The 20,697-nt window shown below is 40.5% G+C and overlaps 1 protein-coding gene across 1 annotated transcript in view; it reads right to left on the bottom strand.

Annotated features, from left to right (window-relative positions):
- Positions 1-20,697, bottom strand: part of tusc3 (tumor suppressor candidate 3) — a 75,034-nt gene that overhangs the window by 36,426 nt on the left and 17,911 nt on the right. Inside the window, exon 2 of the mRNA XM_041933679.1 lies at positions 4,318-4,487. Within this exon, the coding sequence (XP_041789613.1) occupies positions 4,318-4,487 (170 nt within the window). The remainder of the gene's footprint in view (positions 1-4,317; positions 4,488-20,697) is intronic.

The following is a 20,697-nucleotide window of genomic DNA, read 5'->3' as shown; positions in this document are numbered from 1 at the left end:
GTCTCTCGTGTTGGCTTTAATTAGTGGGAAATTGTCTGTCAGGATGTGTTTCGTGCGGTGATGTTACATTGTTATCTTTGCAGCGAATGTTAGGACGGGTCCCTTTGAAGTGTCGACTATTTTAAAAAGTCATCACAATGAAGTTGAAACTCGGGCCAGCAGACTGTCGGGGATTACAGCGGTGCTCATCTGAGTCTGTGAACACCACTTTGCTGGAGTTGTCAATGTGTCACTGTGAAGTGGTTTCAACTGTCTTGATAATCCATGTTATCTATTTATTTATTGTCATTATTATCAGCATCTGAAGACTGTCCTAATGACGAAAGGCTTTTTTATTTTATTTTTTTTACAAATAGGGGTTTCAGGAGATTGTCTTTTGATCTATTATTAAGAAGTGTCATCATATTGGAAAATCATCAATCCTATATAATGTACCTGGGTGATGTACAGCGGTGGCATAGCATGTTATCCAAATTGTATTATTTCAATTGATCATGATCTGATCATTCAAAGTGTAAACATTTTACCATTCATTTTCAAACTTCAGTTATACATGAAGATTCTTGCCGCATGCAAAAGAGCTTTAAATGATGTCAGCCGTTTTTTTTAACCTATTAATTTACATCTAACACAGCAACACTTTTCACTTTCACTCAATTCTCAGTGTGTTACCCAAACCCATCCACTCTCAGCTGATCAACAGGTTTGTCTGGAATAGGAAAAGGTCTTAAAAAAGTTTGTTTATTTATGTGGGCATGATGACCAACCATTTAAGTCTGATAAAAGTCTCCATATCTGCCTGGCCACGGTAAAATAAAATAAAAAATAAAACAAAAAAACAGCACAACAATAGGGATTTTAAATTACGTATGTAGCGAAAATACCACAGCCTGCTGTGAATTAATCTTTAAATCTTCTCACCTTTTTTTCCTACATAAATTCTATATCTACTGTATGTATTGTTGTAGGTATACTGTAAGCTGCTGTGTTTCTTGTCTTTATTTATTCACTTATTAATTTTATTAATACATTTTCTAATTTTTTCTTTTGTTTTCTTTATGTATTATTGTACATAGCATAGTATACTATGCTATAGTATGCATTTTATATTTTCATGACAGTCATCAATGACATCATGGACATTCTCACATGTGTGATTGAAGCTTGTGCTGAATTCACTGTGTGTGTCATTGTTTGACCCTGAGGAAGCCAGTGCGTGGTCAACACTCGTTGATCTTGTTTCTATTCACATTACCACTATGAAATGACATTAAATGTTTTTATGTTTAAATGTTTTTAAATGAAATAATAAAACAAAACTTCAAGGTGAGTACACATTTGCTAAGATGATGGAGACAAAGTAAAATAAATAAGAGAAAAATGAAATAAGCAAAGGCACCAAGAAAGACGGCACCCTTTCTGCATGCTTTCAATTCATAAACAGCCAAGATATCTTGAAGCCGACAACCACAGCACCCCTGAAAAGTAAAGATAGTTGTTAGCAGTTCCTAGGCAACAATTATACAAAATCTATTTCAACCCCACAGAAATCTGCTAAATGTTACCTTGTAACCAAAGTAAATAAACATGTACAGTACTAGTGTCTTTCTTGTAAAAGAGAAGGCAGTCTTCTGAGTTTCATCCTCTTGTGTTTGAACATCACTGTCAGTCATGTTTGCAGTCCTGAGTCCCTTGACCATTCATATACCATGGTGCACTGTGTGAAAATACTAGCCATTCAAGACAAGCTTAAAAACCGAATGAATGTAGCATGAATACTCATCTCTGAGTGCACTTAATTTACTCAGCGATGATTTTTTGTGTGAAAGCAATTCTCAGTTAAAGGCCCAGTTAGAATTACTGTGTAATATGGAACTGGGACAAAGCTTAAGAGTGATGTGGGAGTGCGGACCCCAGTGATTAGCCATCTTTTTCACTGCCAGATAGTCCTCTTAACGCAGACGCTCGGGTCACCATCTAACATCCATCTCTTACTCGAACTCTCGCTCTTGCTCCCTATTTCTAATGATGGGAAGCTATCGCTAATGTTAATAAGAAAATACCTCAGGAGATGAAAAGAGAGAGAAAGAGCGAGCGTGAGAGAGCAAGAGAGAGAGATAAACAAACAAATGGAAGAAAAAGAACAGGGATAAAAATGGAATAAGGGTGAATGAGAATGAGAGTGGGTTGACATTAATGAATGCATCTGCCAATTAAATAGAAATAAATACCGGTAGTCTAGTTTCTTGTTGTAGTTCCTAGTTCTTGTGTGTGTGTGTGTGTGTGTGTGTGTGTGTGTGTGTGTGTGTGTGTGTGTTTGTGTGTGTGTGTGTGTGTGTGTGTGGATATCTCAAGGATAAGCCCACACCTACTAGAACTTTGTATAAACCGCTTGGGCATACATGTATGTAAATTATGGTCATGTCAATAAAGCAAGAACATTAGACTGTGGATTTTAGAACATGGCAATGAAAAAGAAATGATAAAATGTTTGTCTGTGTGTTCCTACTGTCAGAATGAATATATATTTAGGAGGAAAAAGGGAGAGAGAGAGAGACATACACAGACGCAGAGAGAGAAAGGATGCTGAAGGGCACTGACATGAGTGATAAATAAGTTATCTAATCAAGTGACTGAGGAAGCAGAGAGTGGCTGATTAGAGTGACAGGTTCAGGATGGAGAAGGTCAACGTTGATTTCATTAACTAACTGGACTTCCCCTAAGACACCAGGACAAAGGTCAACTACCTCGTTTACACTACACAGCAAAAAGGTGCAGATTCAACCGACGACATCAAACAACCATGAATTTCTCAAGAGCAGACTGAAGGACATATTCCTTGCATTCCAATGTGATGAATGCCAATCAGGCAACATGTCATTTCCAACACCTAAGCAATGAGTCACAGCTGATTTCCAATTTTTTTTTTTTGATACAGGATTAACTCAACCTCACTCAAACCTGGGCTTACCGAAGAGAAATACTTTTCAGAGAGAGACAGTGGTTTATGGTGGAATGTGACAAATAACTAATTCTTCAAATCAGAGCAACCACCACCTTTAGTTGCAGCTCTATCTTCACAGTAACAAAGCACTTTTCAAAGGCATAAATAGAAATGCAGAAGCAGTGAAAAATAAATGATAATTGAAGCAAGCAAAAATAAAACCAAAAAGAATAGGACTGAGTGGAATTCCCATGAGAAAAGCATTATAAAAAATAATAAAGGAGGTTCCCTCTGTGTACAGGCTGTATGCAATCCAATTAATAGCTTCTGTCTGTTTTCATCATTATCTGAGGCAGAGTGTAGCATGCATATCATCAACACATATAGGCATAGGACAGGGTGTACAACAAAAACATGAACACATCTGAATGACATGCCTATGGCTACTCATCATGCTGCTGTAGACTTTCCAGTGGTCTAACTTTTTGCCAGCTGCTTTCACAATTGTTTCATTTAGATTGGAGAGAAAACAGTTTAGTAAATCTACTAATCTGGCGTTTGCATTTACATGATCATCTTTGAAAACCTGTATACCAAATACGGCTTCTCATGATTGCTCTGACTAATCCACAGCAGCTTTCAGGGCCATGGACAGCACCAAGAGTCAGCTCTCTTTTGAAAACCAGTGTTTTGTGCAGAGCTGTCCATGGTGCTGAAATATTAGGGTTGTCAGGGTGTTAGAATTATTAGATTCAAATGGTAAAATTTAAATCAAACTTCTAATCTTGTATTGCCATTTTGGGGTAGTGCTTGACCTTGCAGTGTTACACTTGGTTCTGCTGCAAACATGATGCAAGCCTGATTTTGTAAAGAAAAATCCAATTCAAAGCTCGCTTTTGGGATTTTTGGAAAATCTCCTCATGCATTAAATGCTTTGAGTACGCAGGTGGGTAAGTAGGTCTGGTTGGCCTTGTTCTGTGGAATGTATTCATTCCCCTTTGGCAGTACGGCTGGCTGGAGTCCCTTTGATCCAAATGTCAACGTGACCCACAGGTTCTTGTTATATAATGCTGTTTTCTGTGTTTCCCAAGGTGGGCAAGTCTATATGTGCATGTGGAAGGCGGGTACGTGAAATATCAGATGAGTCCTGGGTCATTTGTGCTTGTGCCTGAACATTAGTGTGGGAGCTTGTGACTTCAGGGCTCACAAATTCTTTCATTGTAGGAGACCTTCAGTGCACAGAGTAAACTTGTAGAAGAACGAGAATCTTAGGAAATAAAAGGAAAGGACAGAGGAATGACAAGGTAGGAGCATGCTGGATTGTGGCCTACAGACAGTGCACTGGTCTTGAGTGTGTCTGTGTGTGTACGGACCTGCAGACAGAACACTGTCTTTGAGGCTGCAGGGCAGTGAACATGACGATGACAGAGTAGTTCCTGGGTGGGGCCTTGACGAAGCGCCGGAACTTGTCCCCGTTCATCCGGACGACCGACCGCCGAGAGGACCACTCCATCATCTGGTCAACCTTCTCTGACAGCAGATTCTGAACACACAGATGACGAAAAGGGCAGAAAGGACAATGCATCCCATTAGGATTTTCAGATTCACAAAGAAACACTATTCCTGCGAGTGTTTCATGTGACAGATGGAGTTAGGATTATTATTAACACTTTCACTTAGTAAAAGATTGCAAAAATTGCACTACCACTGTGCCCATCACAGGGGAATGTAATATCAAGTCTGTAATGTCAAATGACATTACAGAGAAGTAGCAAAGACATTCTGGTTCAAAATGACAAATTTGCTAAAATCCCCTGATATCAGCCATCTTACCCACAGAATATATCAACATCTTTTACTTTTCCTGCCTGAAAAACAGGTAGTATATCTTTTATTCTATGGCATTCCAGCTATTCCCTGACCAGCAAAGGACCTTACAGTATATACCGGCTGCTCTGAAAGTCCTAAACTGACACACAACAAGCTGTCGCTGGATGCCAATTGCTATATCAAAATTTTAATACGTTTCACTCCTGGCCTGTTTTGACTAATGGGATCCAAACAAAGAATCCGGAATACATCAAACCAAACCATTATTTCCAGAAAACAAGCCCCGACTTGGCAGTGTGTGTGTGTGTGTGTGTATTGCACAGAAAAGCAAGAGTTCTTGGTTGTGTTTGTGTGTGAATTGTAGGAGTTTGTTGTTGATTAAATCCGGCCCGGCTTTGCTAAAAGGTCACAACTGAGTCAGCATGGGAACGCAAACGCTAAAGGTAAACAACACACAGCATAAGCGTGTACACAAACACACCAGCTACTGTGTTTGAAGAAATCCTAAATGCTTATAATAGGAAACTCATATGATGGCATACAGTGTGGCTGTGTGTGCGCGTGCGTGTGTGTACCAATTTGTACCCCTCTTAGACAGACATTCAAAGGGCTGTTTGAGGGTCAATATTTGGTTTTAAGGGTTAGGTAAGAATGCGGTTTGGGTTGGGGTTCAGGGCAGGGGTGGGAAACCTCCAGCCCCCGGGACACACACTGACCAAAAAAAGCAATTACTTTTTTTTCCAGCAATAAAGAAAATAATAAGGTTGAGGGGTCCAGAGGAGGCTCCCCCAGCACTCCTGTCCTGTGCGTCCCAAATGAGAAGCAGCAGCTACAGTGCTGTCCAACAGCAGGGCCACTCTGCATCCATCTGTCTCCGATGCAAAGACAAGGTGGAACAGGTGAGATGAGTACCTCTCAAACATCGTACCATGATTTACTTAACTGTTCATCTGCCTTTTAAAAGGCAAAGAAAGAGAGAGTTAAGATGCAACTTTTGAAGAGGGGCACATGACAACAAATATAAGTAGAAGTAGCTAAAGTGTGTAAAAGTACATTCAGAGGAATTAATTCACCACGCTCATTGTCCAATGTGCATTACGGCATCCTGTGAGCCCAGGAGGGGCATTAGTTTCATTAACTGGAAACCCATTCATTCCACGTGCCTGTGGTGCATCAGCCTTGGTGCTGGAGAATTGCTGTTGGAGAAGTGTGTAATTGAGCCCTGCTGCCTCCAATGAGAATTGATCACCACTTTTAGTACAACTTAGTGAAAGTTTAGGCCATCTGCAAAAGAGAAATTGGCTAGTTTTTGGTGCAGATAGTGCACCATGGTTATCGAACACCTACGACTGACATGACATCATTGTGTTCTTTTTATTTTTTTAATTGAATCCCTGTTTTTTGTGTCCTGTTCTGTATACAATTAAATTAAAAAAGGGAAAGAACAAGGTGACAGATTGTCAATAATTTCTAAACACAGATGGCTAAAACATTTTTCCGAGCAGTCCCTGAACACAACAAACACGTAGCATAGATCATAGTGTTTGTCAACAAACCGTAAGCAGTTGCAGAGTCTCACACTTTCCAAGAGAAATGGATGAAGGATGTTTTTTTATTTTTGTTGTTAGTTGTTGAGGACGCAGTCGCAATGATGACAAATGCTATCAGTGCCATGACAGCTCTAAAACATGCTAAACTGAATAAGCTGCAAGGATATATGCACATGGGTAAAGTTAATGCTCTTCTGTGGAGTTTGGGTGCCAAACAAGCAGCTTTCACTAGACCACATTCTGACAGACAGAGACAGTGTTTGCAGGCAAGAAGCTAATAGATCGTTCAGTAGAATAATTGAAGGAGAGCCTTGTTGCTGCTGTGGAACTGCTAACACCAGACAAAGTTAAACTCTTCCAAAGTGTCAGTTTGTCTGAAGTAATTCATGGAGATGAAGGAAAACCTGATGTGGAAACTCAGTGATAGCAAGCGTCCGTGTCTGTGCCTCCGCTGGAGCCCCCGCTCTTGGACCTTGGACAGTTCCGTTTCCCCGCTGCTCCACCAGCAGCCGCTGTGGACCTACAGCTGCCCGGCGGATTCCCTGGTGAGCCTACCGCTCATTCCTCCCCAGCAATCCACCTGCGATACGGAAAGCTAAGTTTTGCAATAAACTTATTTTAACTCTGATCTGTCTGTGCCTGTTCTGTGTGTTCTCCTGTAGGTTCACTACCGGCAACACCTGACAGTCTGTGTGATTTGGCTTCATGGTGGACATTACCAAGAACCTCTCAGAGCTGAACCTCAAGCTTGAGCAATCTTCTCAGCTCACTGCTTTAAAATGTGAAATCATCCGAAGCTAAATTAAAGATGTGGCAAGTGCAACTGGAAAGGGGTAACACTGTGCAGTTTCCTCCTCTGCAAGAACAAAAGCCTGCTGTGAAATCTGAATATGCTGCTGAGTGTGAAAACCCCTTACGGCGTTTGATGAGACGTTTCAGGACATGAAAGGTAAACAAAAGGAACATATTTGCTACGCCGTTTAATGTTGGACCAGCTGATGCAACATTAAGGAATGATGGTTCAGGTTAGCGTAGGGAGTTAGGGAATGCATCATGTCAATGAGTGTCCTCACAAGGATAGAAGTACAGAACGTGTGTGTATGTGTGTACACATGAGTCTTGTGCTGTGTATGTGTTTGGCTGTAAATCTACTGTGAGACTGTGTGAGTGTAAGTTCTCAGCAGGACACGGCTTAGTTCCTACAGCATCATCTTTGGGAAACTCTGCGCTGATGAGTGATGAAACACTGAGGCTGCTGATGAAACACTTGTTTTCCAACCTCTGCAGATCAAACTGTACAGCAAGAAATCTGTGGGGATGCTTATTTCAATTTACTCCCTAAAACTGTATTTCCATTTATTTTATTTGTGTGTGTGTGTGTGTGTGTGTGTGTGTGTGTGTACTCGACAGCACCAAATTTATGCTGAGGTTGTGCCATGCATTTTTAAGCAAAGACTTTTGTCCACCATCTCTACATCTTTAACACATACAGAAGCACAGATAAATGGTTTTTTTTTCTCTCCCCATTTCTTTAGAACAACTTAACTGTGAACAGGGATGGGTGGTATAAAAATGATTAATAGCCTGGTTGAAAAAAAATGAATGGAGTCAGCTTGCTGCTGGTGTTCAGTGTATACAAATGACAACATACAAGACAATGTCTATAATAGTGATAACGTTAGCTAATGGTAAATGGTAGTTTGTCAAAGCATATTATTGCTGAGAGTTCTGCAAGGATTCTCTTGAATTACAAAAACGCTAAATTAAATATATATATATATATATATATATATATATAAGGCTTGATGCTGAGTTTGCTCTATTTTACTGAAAAGCTGTGCTCATTTCATTGTTCACTTCTAAATGCACTGTTAAAATGTATAGCAAAATAAGCCAGCCGAGTGTGCTGACTTCCTCAACTACGGTACATCATGCTTCATACTTCTCACTCTCACTTGCAAGCCCACATATGAATGCAAGTCTCGTTTGGGCAGCAGGGTATTTGATGCTGGGCTCAAGTGCAGCCGAGAGGAGTGGTAGTGGTGACTGCACTCTCACACTCACACTCACTCTCTCAAAATGTCTTTCAAATCTGCAATCAGTTTCCAGCTGTTGTAAGGAGTAATGCATGGCGTTGGCATGATCTACTCAATGTACAGTAACTTTCCATCTCTCCCTCTTCATCCCTCTTTCCTCCCAGCAGTTCAGTGTATCAGATCAAGTAGACAGTAGCTAAATAATTAAGCAGTGCTCCTCACTCCTACTGCTAATCGGACACAAAATCTCTCTCTCTCACACACACTCACTCAGACACACGCACGCGCACACACACATTAGGTCATCAGCTTGGCTGCAGACACAGAATAGCTGTAAACCAAATCTCTCTAGTAAACTGCCTAGAGACAAGATCTACAAAGACAAAAAAGAAAAAGGGGATAGACAAGAGTGAGACAGAGAGAGCGAGAGAGCGAGACAGTAGTGTGGCACGCGTTTCTGCTGTAGTGCCTGTTCATTTCAGACAACACACTCCCACACTAATGGGCCATGTATAATGAGGGAGGCGATTGACTAGGAAACACAGCACAAAGGAGTACAACACACATACACATACAGATACAGATGGATGTGCACATCCAGAGGAAGTACAAAGAGCTATTTGTACACCTTTTTCTTGTCTTTAATTTATCTCCCGTGAACGTTCAGCCCCCAAAAAGGAGAGCTGTCAGTCCTGGACGCCAATCAAGCTGGCAGCAATGATGCACTGCCTTACACCATACGTAACCACACACACAAACAAACAGTGCTCAGAACAGAAGTACAACTTGTGAGGGAAGTGTAAGAGATGATAAAGGTGCCGAAAAGCAATGGCTTGCAGGGAATCAGGAAAGAGAGAATATTTGCCATTATACAGTGCATGTTTTGAAGTATAAGCTGGCATTTGGGGCATCTTAACAACCAACACTGTTTAAAATAATATGTCAGGAAAAATAGAGAGAGAAGAGCATTACAACAGGTAAACATGAAGAAAGTCTGCGTTTAACAGCAAATTAAGAAAGCAAACACAAGTAGAGACTTTTAAGTGAGTAAAAGCAGTTAAGTCTGACCTCATGAAATACAGGAAATTAGAAAATTGCGACTCATACTTAAAGACTGACTCAAACAAAAGGCCTGGTTCACCCTTCAGTTGGGGTAAATACAACCACTCTTATGGAGTTCACAGTAATCATTATTGTCTGTAGTAAGAAAAACAGATGCCTCTCAACTGCAAAGTAGTTAAAAAACCCTTCACTGGAGTAAGTCATGCACAGAGCTATTTAAATACCTTATGTTAGACCTTCAAGTGACTCCCGACTTCACCTGACCCACACACACAAACATGTACAGCACATAAGCACTCCAAACAGCCTAGGACCATTAAAAACATTTATTTTCTACCCCACTGAGCACAGAGAGCATTAAAATGAATCACATCTAGGGTGTGTGTGTGTGTGTGTGTGTGTAACATGCACAAATGGTTTGCAGATTTCCTGCTTTATCCATCTGATTTTCTGTTACTCACTCTATGAATGTCATAACCTCTCTCTCTTTCTCTCTGTCACACACAGACACAGACACACACACACACACACACACACACACACACACACACACACACAGGCAGCAGACTGTATGAGTAGCACTGAACTGTGGTCTAAATCTTTACATAATTCCCTATTTCATCTTTTTCTCTCATTCTCTTTTCTCATTAAGTCAAGTTTTCTACGTAATCTTCATTTGTCTTTTCTCCTGTTCTTCTTAACTCCTCCTTTTTTCATCTTCTTTTCAGCACCGGACATTTCCATGTTTCTTGCAACGCCAAGCCATTATGGTGAGCTGAGAACCAGCGATCATGACTAAAATTATAATAAAAAAAAAACTAAAAAAAGGTCTCAATAAATAAAATTACATTCAAAGAAAACATTCTCACTAAGAGAGCATCCGCAAACTGAGATATAAAGAGATCTAGCAACTGGAAAAGAAAAAGCGCTACAAAGGGAGAAAAAAACTGAAACTTGTAGGAGGAAAGGAAATGACGATGTGAGAGAAAATAATGGACGTGAAGAGGATGACACATGGAGTGTAAGGCAGAGCTCACTCATGCGCTAATGATGGCCGCACAGCAAGAGGTTACTGAGGGCATGATAGAGGACGGTTAGTGTGTCAGCCAGCCACTCTGCAGATGACAAATGATCAGACCCTCAGCCAGTTTTAATCAGTCTGTCAGATAATCATTTATTGGCAAATTAGCTAAATAGTAAATCGGTGAGTTGATGTCGGTCACTCACTCAAAGAATCAGTTGGTGAAGTACAGGCAGTCATGTGGTTAGTTAGTTTGTCTTTCAATCAGCTGAGTTGCTCATTCAAATAATTAGTCAAATAAGTATTCTGAAAGCTGACCTGCACGGCAGCCAGAGCAGACAAATACAGCACTTCCTGATACATACAAATCCTCTCCTTTACTTAATCCTTTTTCCCTCTCTATTACAAAAATTAAGACATATTTCGCCGTGAGGGTTGGGCAGTGTGACGGTATGTATTGTGAGATGTTAGAAATGTGTTCTCTGGAAGAGATTTGGCAATACGGTTTCCACCACAGGAGCCCACCTGGCATGACAGCTTTAATCTGACCGCGGCCGTTGTAGACGGCGCACATGTTCCCGCCAGAAGCGCTGCAGTGCGTTTCAGAAGCAACTCAGAAGTGGATCTCTGCTCCACAGAGAATACGCACCTATATGTACTCACTGATGATCAGTTAATCACATCTTAAAATCGCTGTAATCATTTACTCTTGTCATTTAGCATTTATTTAATCATTACAAACACTTTTCGTTGAAGCTATGCCTTTCATTTTTTGTGATGGTAAACCCTTCAGAACATAATGGTGACTGCAACAGAGCATAGGACTGAGGGCGGAAGTGCCAAGTGTCCCATCTCACATGTCACATGTCAAGCAACCAAGGTAATGGATGATTAGTTCTGGGAACGGATGTGGGTTTGGGGGAAAACCCATATTTGGGGAGAAACAGTGGTGTATAGAAAAATGACATGATAATGGGAAGTGGTCAAAATTTAATCCCACATTAGGAAGCGGTATGAATAAAAGTATTAAAGCGTGTGTTTTCTGAAGATTGCTTTAGTTGCTCCTGGGACCAGCTTGGCTTATTAAATACTGTTTGAACTTGTGCAATACACCTACCACATCAGACTCAGTTAACTACTGGTTATTATAAATGTATTATTGAACTGTGCCAAAAAGGATCTGAGCCCATCTGGACCTGCGAGGATCTTCTTCCACAATTAGTCCTCCTCCTTGTCATGTACACTCGACCCAGGCGCCACCCTTCACCTAATGCAAAGTATTTACAGTAAGTGAGAATGCGTCAACGGAAAAATGTGCTACACGTGTGAAAGAGCAACTCTGGAAGTCCGGACATGAATCTCCAGACTGTCTGAAGTTCATATAAGAAAACAGCTTTAGTGCCTCTGCTATATATTCAGGGCGTGCAGCACAATCCAGCTGTCTCGCAAGCTCAAGCGGTCACATGATGGTCAATGATGAATGATGATGTTAATTTTGAGTCTTTTGTTTCTAAACTTAAGTGTTGGCATGTGGGGCAGCTGTTTTTGTTTGTATGGAAGTTCCAAATAAAAGAAGAAAATAATCAAATGTGATAAAGTATGGTACAGTTTGGTTAATCCAAGCATTTTCTAAACTGAATTTACAAAACAATTACTATACTGTGATACAGAACGTTACAGTGATCCCATCCCTATTAGCAACATGTTAAAGCATCTCTGCAGATAACCAGAAAAGCAAAACTTACTTGCAGAGCTGAAGCACATGCACCATGGTTTTGACCAAACATTCATCCATTGTCACAGAGGGTTAGACATAGGTTCTAACTGTTTACCTGCATTTGAACAGTGTCCGTCTCAAACACCCATTAAAACATAGAACCTGAACAGTAAAGCATTACGGCACATAAAAAAGACACTTTTTAATTCTTTTTTTTCAATTTTTAATGGCCTCAGCAATCTGACCGTTCAAACTGTGAAATAAGTGCTGCAAAGGAGGAAGGAAGATGAGGAAGACTAGGGATTCTTGTAGTGGTAGAGATCATGCGATCTAGTCCATTGCAGGCAGGCGGGATGAGCTGGTCAAACCACCTCTCAAAATGTATGTTGTTTTGAACGGGAGTGCTTGACTTCAGTTCAAACTGTGTGATCCTCACTTTAGAGAAACCAATGGATGTACACCTCTACTGTGCCATTTCAATTCCTTACTTTGGTTTTTACTACCTGAGAAAATATATCGCAGATGAAATTCTTTGTCATCTCAAGTGCACTGGAGAGCAAACATGCGTTTATTTCCCTCTCCTTGAGAACCATCTGAGAAATTGGAAACAGGACGTACTAAAGATATTGGTTCATGAGCAGGTAGGGATGCTCCGGTGGTCAGGGCATACAAAGGGGATAGGAAGTGAAACTATGACATAACATGCTACAAACGTTCTGTATGTCCAATGTGTATGGAGACTGTAGTACTGCCCTACAGTGCGATAAGTGAAACACCCCACACAGGGTACCTTTAAGTGCCCAGTAGTTACTGGATGGCGACAGCAAAGATTCCCCCAGCCAACCAGGGGTTTGATCTGCGAACGTTCCTCATGAGAAGCCAACAGTATTTGTTCAATCCACAATCCCCAGGCAGAGGTCTATTGTAAGTGAATGGATCTCGGCTTTGGCCATCAAGCTCCTATACGTTTTCCTCCAATTCTCCCATTGAAAGGAGGATTACTGGAAATTGGCTTCGTATAACAAGGAACAAAGACTCATCTCTCACCCACTCTGTCTCTCTCACACGCACACACACTCACACGCGCACACACACATACACATAAACACACACACAATGAAGTACACTGTCCTTTGTAAAAACCAACAAAAACTTGCAAGTCAATTTCTGGTAATCATGGGGTCCGTATGATGACTTGGGGACTTTTTATGTTGAGTTAAATTGAAAATACTTAAAGCACACGCGCACACACACATACAAATGTGCAAAGGGCTCAGGAGGGCAGAACAAATGAAGAGGGAAGGAAAAGCAACATTACGCAGAATTCAGATTTTTTTATTTCATTTTCATTTTATTATAGTGACAGAAGAATTAAATGAAAAAAGAGGGGAAGAAGTAACGGAGAGGCTAAAGAAAGAATGGAGATGGACAAATCATAGAGTGGTGGAAGAAAAACTGTTTTACTTATGTGATGAATAGGATGGGAAGGAGCTGAGGATTCTATGAAGAGGAAAGCAAATGAAGCAGGAGAGGAGATGCATGGAGAAAGAAGAGGCTCAAGAGAGGAAGGTGACATGAAGATGACAGAGCAGTGATGAAAATGGACAAGTGAGCAGTCGGACAGAACGAGCATCACAGTTCTTTCCATACTAACAATCAGACCACAAACATGCTTCGATGCCTGAATGTGTTTCTCTGCTAGCAGCACACGCATGCACGTAAACACTGGAGAAAGTAAGTGAAATCCTGTGAATAACGTGAGGAAAAGAGCTAATATGGCGTGATGTAAATACATCTACCATCACACATTTTGATAGTGTCTGTTGGAGTCAGGTCCCCTGTCAGTGCCATTGTTTCTATCTTACCTCCATTGAATCAAACCAACATGCTTTCATATTGCCAGATCCGTATTTGTCAGTCCATAATCTGTGATTGCCAGAAATATCATGACTTGTCAGTGGAGGGTGTGGGGGAGAGGATTTGTCATCTTATCTCCCTAATAACGATTATTTGAAATAAATGCATTTTCCCTTGCCTTTGTCCACGTGTCCTCGAGTCCATCACCCTCCAGTGATTTTATTTTAGTTCATATTTCCCCCATTAGTGCCAGCGGTTGTGTCTTTCCATGTGATGCTTATGGAATATCTAAAGATTTGTCTGCCTTTTTTTGCCGTACAGATTACAGCTTCTCTCTAAACCTTGCAGGCACATGGTGTGACATTTTAAATCTTCAGTCATTTCCTTTCCCTAGGGCGTCTGTCTAAGTCTTTTGTGTTTGTTGGTGCCGGATGTCTGCGAGTTTCATCAAGTTAACTTCCAAACTTTTTCAGATGCTTTAAATGCCAGTTGGGAGGCGATATAAGCCTGATTCTGAAGATGAAATAAGACCCTGAAAATGATAAAAAAAAAAAAAAAGCACAGTCTGCATTGGGTGTAGGTGGCTTGTTTGAATCCTCACAATGATAACAGGTGATTGGGCCTAGATACTACAGGAGAACTCAATTAAGATGACAATAATTAAAGACTTTTTTAAAGACCATTTTGAGTTAAAATATCATGGAAAATTACTATTATTATTTTTTGTAGGATTACTCTTCAGTGGAATCTGGAACGGAATTTCTATTTGTAGAACGTGAGCAAGATAGTTGTTGTGGAGAAGTGAAGAGCATTGCTCATCACGCCAGTCAAGCATATGGGAGAATATCTTAACAATGCACTGCAACCCCAGTTAGCCCAGTTACTGGAGCCATCAACATGCTGGTGGGTGTAATTTGTTCTAGTTACACTTTATTGGTCACAGCATAGGTGAAGAATGCCAAAGTTAATTGTTTAGTCACTCCGCTTGACCTCTACTAACCCCCTCTTTCCCCTTTATTATTCTTCTTTTCCCTGTCTTTGCAGATATCATTTCTCTGGGGAAGCAGAGAGCTCCAATTGGGTTTATGGGGCATCTGTGCAGTCTGATTTTGTTATAAAGGCATCCCAATAAAAACTGGGAGTGGACACAAAGGGCAAGGGGCCAGTCCTACTGTAAAAACAATAGGGAGTCAACGCAAGCACTCAGGGAGCATATGGTCACTATGCTTCTCCCTGCAATAAAGCCAAGGGATGGAGGGATGAACGGAGGAGAGGAAAGTAAATGAAAAAAAATGGGAGGAAAACAGGAGGTGTGGAGGGAAGAAAGGAGGAACATCACCTCTGTAAGTACAAAGTAAGAGAGAAGGAGACAAAGAGACAAACAGGAAGTAATACAGGAAGAAAAGTGAAAAAAGAAACCACTGCTACTTTTAGAATAAATAAAAAGCAGAATATGGTGACACAACACTGACATGCAGCTAATGTTATTGTTTCAGGCTGCAAATCGGTGTAACACATATCAACACTGGGTTTTGCCAGTGGCTAATGGGCAGGGGACATTACTGTGTGACAGTTTATGACTTAAATTTCATGAATTCCCTCCAAGCTCCAGATCAATACCATAGTACTATTTCAAACATGTTCATCAATGCAAAAATGTGGACAAGTCTTCATGCCTGCTGTAGTGAGGGCTGATCAATGCAATACACAGTTTGCAGTGTGTCTCAAGCCTGAGCACTGTAACATACCCAACGTTTGCCTTGGCACCAACTACGGGCCAAGCATCACTATTCCATTTCTGCAATAATCCCAGAACAAACAAATAAACAAACAAAATTATTCCCTCACTTTACTGTCTTTGTGGTGGCTTGAAGCATGTTATTAAGGGAGCGCATATCTGGCAAAACGTGATGCACAACAAATCTGTGTTTAAATTAGTTTCATTGGGGAGGTTATGTAAGCTTGAAGCAGTCAACATCAGGTGAAAATGTAATTTTAAAAATGCGCATCATAGGATTTTTTAAAAGTAATTCCAATTCCTTGAGGGACTAGGCAGGAACATCAGTGCATGGCAAGTAAGAGCCTTTTTTCTGTCTTGTGCAGCAACATCTGTGGCACCCTTGAGCCAGGCACCAGTGACGCAAAGGAAATAATGTAGGTAAGTCATGCAACTACACAACATGGCTCATGCAATGGATACACATTTATAAGGTTAGTTGACATAAGCCCCAGAGAAGGGGAAGAGAAGAGTAATTTCTCTAATTCAGGTCATAACTAACAATTATGGAAACACCCACAGCACTGCAAGAGTTACACTTTTCTGTAAAGTAAAAGGAAAGAACAAAACAACAAAACCAACTTCAGAAAGAAAGAGAAATATATTTGGAACTATAAAACTATTTTTTTAAAAAAGAGGACATAAATGGAGCCCCTGAGATGTGTCAGCTGCAGAAAAGAACCCTCCTCTTGAATCTGAAAGAAGCACAAAGCGAGTATGTGGGCTCTATCTCCCTGACACATGGCTAAGTCATCATAATGTGGGAGACATGTTACCATCAAGTCTTTCATGCCTTAGTATCTTCACTTCATCTCCCTCTCCCTTTCACTCTGAAGTGGGTTTAAAAAACAGAAAAAAACGTTTCAACTTGCCGCTCTGGGCAGAATTACATTTGAGTATTTGAGTAGTCACACAAATTCAAGTCTCTGCATGTTGCGGGTCACACTCTCGCTGTGGGTGTGTGCGCAAAGTGTTCATCAGCCTGCACTAAGTGTTCAGCTTCAAACATTTGTGTGTGCGTGTGTGTGCGTTATGTGGTCAAATGAGTCATGCAAAAAGAGAGTCCAAATTTTGCATTCAGCTCGTTCAGTGATTTTGCTAGTACAGGTCAGCTGTGGGTGGTCTTAAAGTTTAATTAAGCACTGCAGAGAAACCAGAAAAAGAGGCACAGCTTGATGTCCAGCCACATCCCTCTTAATCCATTTTACATCAAATTAGAAACAAAAACATACTCAAGTCACTCAGTCAAAGGATGTCAGAGGCTGTGTGTGTGTGTGTGTGTGCTGATAAAAGTTTTTTGAGCACTTCATTCTAAAAGTTCACCAGAGAGAAACAGAGACAATGTGTGGAGACTGATAGTAGCATTTCTTACAAATGTGATACACTTTGAGGGAGGAGACAAGGAGGAAAGTTATAGTCGCACAGACAAATGCAAAGTTCACAACACCCAGCACAACACGAGAAGAGGAGGAAGAAACTTCTTCAGTCCCCTGGTTGTTGTCTTTCACCATATCTAGAAAACCATTATGTTGCAAAGTATATTTTCTATGAAATACAAGACTAGATCTAGCAGTAGATTTCCCATTAACATCCTGTACTGTCCACATCCATTGACCAATTAGATACAACTCAATAAAGAGTCTTGATACTTGAGAGAGTTGAGGTAAGACTTGGGCAAGCATTACCTCCATACTGCAGTAATTCTACAAACACAGAGGGGTTGATCTTATTACGCTTTTCTTTTTTTTCCCATATGATTGTGACTAAGTAGCCACTAATCTGCATCAACAACCAGGCAGCAAAGTCTGTTTTCACTCCTAGCTAAAGTGAGGTTTTCGTTAATACAAATAACATAATTACAAAGTGCTTCACAAGCTTTGAGCCAGCCAGTTCATTGTAATAATGTTGTGAAAGATCTATAGTTTCCTGTTGGCAACAATGACAGCAACAGCCTATTGTTAAGTGTGTACAAGTAGGCCTAAGATATGGACATTTTTCCTGAGCTTTTGTTGTTGTCAGTAGATAACTTTAAAATGCTGCAGGGAGGAAAGATACAAAACAAAACTAAACCAGTGTTGTGTTACCGAAGGACATTGTTAACCCCGTCATCCCTGCATAATGATAAAGCGCTTGCACCGAGCCCACTTCACAGGCACCGATCGCAGTTGCTTATGTTAGGCTATTATGTCCCATTTCACATATGAGGTGCTTACTTTATAAAACATAATTTATCACAAAACCAAACACATTTCCAAAACTCTCACTTCTCAGTGGGATAGTTATCCTTGCCAAACCGTTGGGGAGCGCTGTCCAATCAAATTTGAAAAGTCACTCCCTATAGGGCCACATCTTTGCTACCAGGTACAAAGTATATGGTGGACTGACCTGGATTCACTTCTGTTGCCTACAGTACTGTAACAAAAGTAATTGGTGTTAAAAAAAATACTAAGTTTAAGGTGAGAAGAGGCAGACAGACACAAAGGTGACAACTACTGACTTATGTGTAAAGCAAAAGACGTAGATAACGTGGAAATGAGGGGTTTGAACTCACTAAAGGTCATGAAGTTGAGAACCTGTCGGACTAACAGGTCAGTTGCCTTCCTCTTTTCTCCTTCCCAGGTGTGCTGCGTGTCACTCCTGTGTGACCTTTAGCTCTAAACCCTCCATTTCCTCCTCTCTCTCTCGGTATTCTAACTTTATGCACCTGTCTAGCATACAGACTGTGCCAGTATGTCTGCAGTGATTACTTCTAATGGTCAAAGTCAGATTATTAGAAATACAAGTGTAATTGGCCTACTATGCTACCTCATTAGCCTTTGGAAGCTAACACTTGTATTAGTGCATAATAAATGCGTGCTTAATGGTGCTCCTAATTAGCCTTATAAGCCATTCACATTTGTTCTTCGTTTCTGCTTAGGTGAGTATTCAGTCTCACTAGACCTAACGCATAAGAACAGCAGCTTTTGAATGCACTTCGAAGAAATACCTCCAAAAATATCACCAGTATAGCTGAATTAATAATGCAAAGGAAACACAAACTAAGTATATGGGTTACCTTAAAATAGAAATGTATCCCAGGTAGACATATCACCTAAAACTATGTCAAGAGTTGTTTGTGGGATAAGCTATTTCTTATTAGCAATATGTTAAAACTTTTGGGTGTAAAGGCACAACATGAGGACAGCTGCTCGACCACAGAATTCTGTTAACAGAAGTCCAAATTTTAAGATGGAATTGTGCTTTTTTGGCAAAAACCACGATTAATAATCTTAACTTGTGGTTTGTGTGTGTCTATGTCTGACAGGATGATAAAATATGTAAATACATAAATAAACTCAATTTACTAGCATATATGGATTTATTTATTTTGTTTTCATGCAAACCATTATTTGGTGGCCCAGTCTGCGGTTGCTTTGTTCAAGGACTCACACAGCACAGTTTTTCTCTCCCCCACAGAGAGAAAGTATTACTAACTTCAGCACATAAAGAAAACACTGATTACTCATATAGTTGCCTTAAAATAGAATTTATCTTGGGTAAATATGCTGCCAAAAACTATGAGCAGTGTGCAATTTGTGAGAAAAAAAAAAAAAAGAACTTGTGGGCTGACGGGCATACGGTTGTTTTGTTATTCCTGAGCAATAAATTGCAAAACTGGACATAACGGAGGATGAAGAGTGCTGCGATGTGAAGGCTGCCTCTATGGAATTTGCACTGCTTTTATTAGGATTTCTGTTCATGCATATTAAGAATACACTGTACAACACGACATCCTGTAAACATCTTACATAATGACCAGAAAACACTTGCACTGACATTTTATCACAACACAACCTTGGTTTGATAAGCAGTTAGACCTGAATGGGCTGGCATACTGACTAAAGAGCTCATTTCAGAATGAGCCAGCGATAAAGCCACTGGAGAAAAGCTGCTGTCCAGAACCTTTCTTGTTTTATTGCCTGGAAAAAAAAAAATGCACACATTAAAGCTCTACCCCCTGTCCAAGTACTCTCAATGCAGCCTTATGGGCTATGATAACAGTAATGTAACTTCTTCTAGCCCAGCAAGCTACAGCTGTGCTACCGCCAACTGCAAAGTGGTGTCAGTCTCACAAGGGAGATGGTGAGCTAGTTGCACTAATCATATCGCACTCTGAGCTCAGCTGGTGAGACTAATTGGCAGGTCAAGAACCGAACAGCTGGGAAAGGGGAGTGACCACCAGTTGCTCGGTCGAAACGGGGGTTGCAACAATCATCACAAAGCAAGTTCCTCATTATAGACATGATCTGTCAGCCATAGTTCAGACAGCCTTCTATTACTCTGCTTGCTTATTTATTGTGTAGTCACAGCATCAGGCTATGCTTTTATTGCGTGCCAGGTCAGACTTTGTCAACTCTGAGAAAAACTTTCTGTTTTTGTCAACGTGGGACTCGAAGCTTGTTTGCCATGTTTTTACAATAAATTTGGAAAGACAACTGAGAATATGTCTCCATTAGTAGAAAATGAAACAGAGCTGCCAAATACGTGCCACAGTCCCCAGAAACCCTCAAATTACATACAGTAGCAGGAGTGTGAAGTCACCTCTGTGCTGAATCAATTTGACTAAATTAAACAGCTGTGCAACTTGACTTTGACTTAAATGATGGGTCATGACTACACTTGGATTTTACCCCTTTGATTTGAGATGCCATTTCTGAGGCACAAAGATTGAAAATGCTAGTATTTAAAATTATCTGTCTGTTTTGTTTGATTTACTGAACATCAGCACAAAATGATTCACTTCCTTTCGTGACTTAACTTGCCCCACTCCTCTGCTGTGTGTGTGAGTGATTAGTGAAGTGATGATGAGGTGCTGAGAACAATTTCGCCTGCAAATTTGATACTTTAAGCATCCTTACTGAGG

The sequence above is a fragment of the Chelmon rostratus genome, chromosome 3, assembly GCF_017976325.1.
Source record: "Chelmon rostratus isolate fCheRos1 chromosome 3, fCheRos1.pri, whole genome shotgun sequence".
Classification (NCBI taxonomy): domain Eukaryota; kingdom Metazoa; phylum Chordata; class Actinopteri; order Chaetodontiformes; family Chaetodontidae; genus Chelmon; species Chelmon rostratus.
This window is presented reverse-complemented; position numbering and strand designations above follow the sequence as displayed.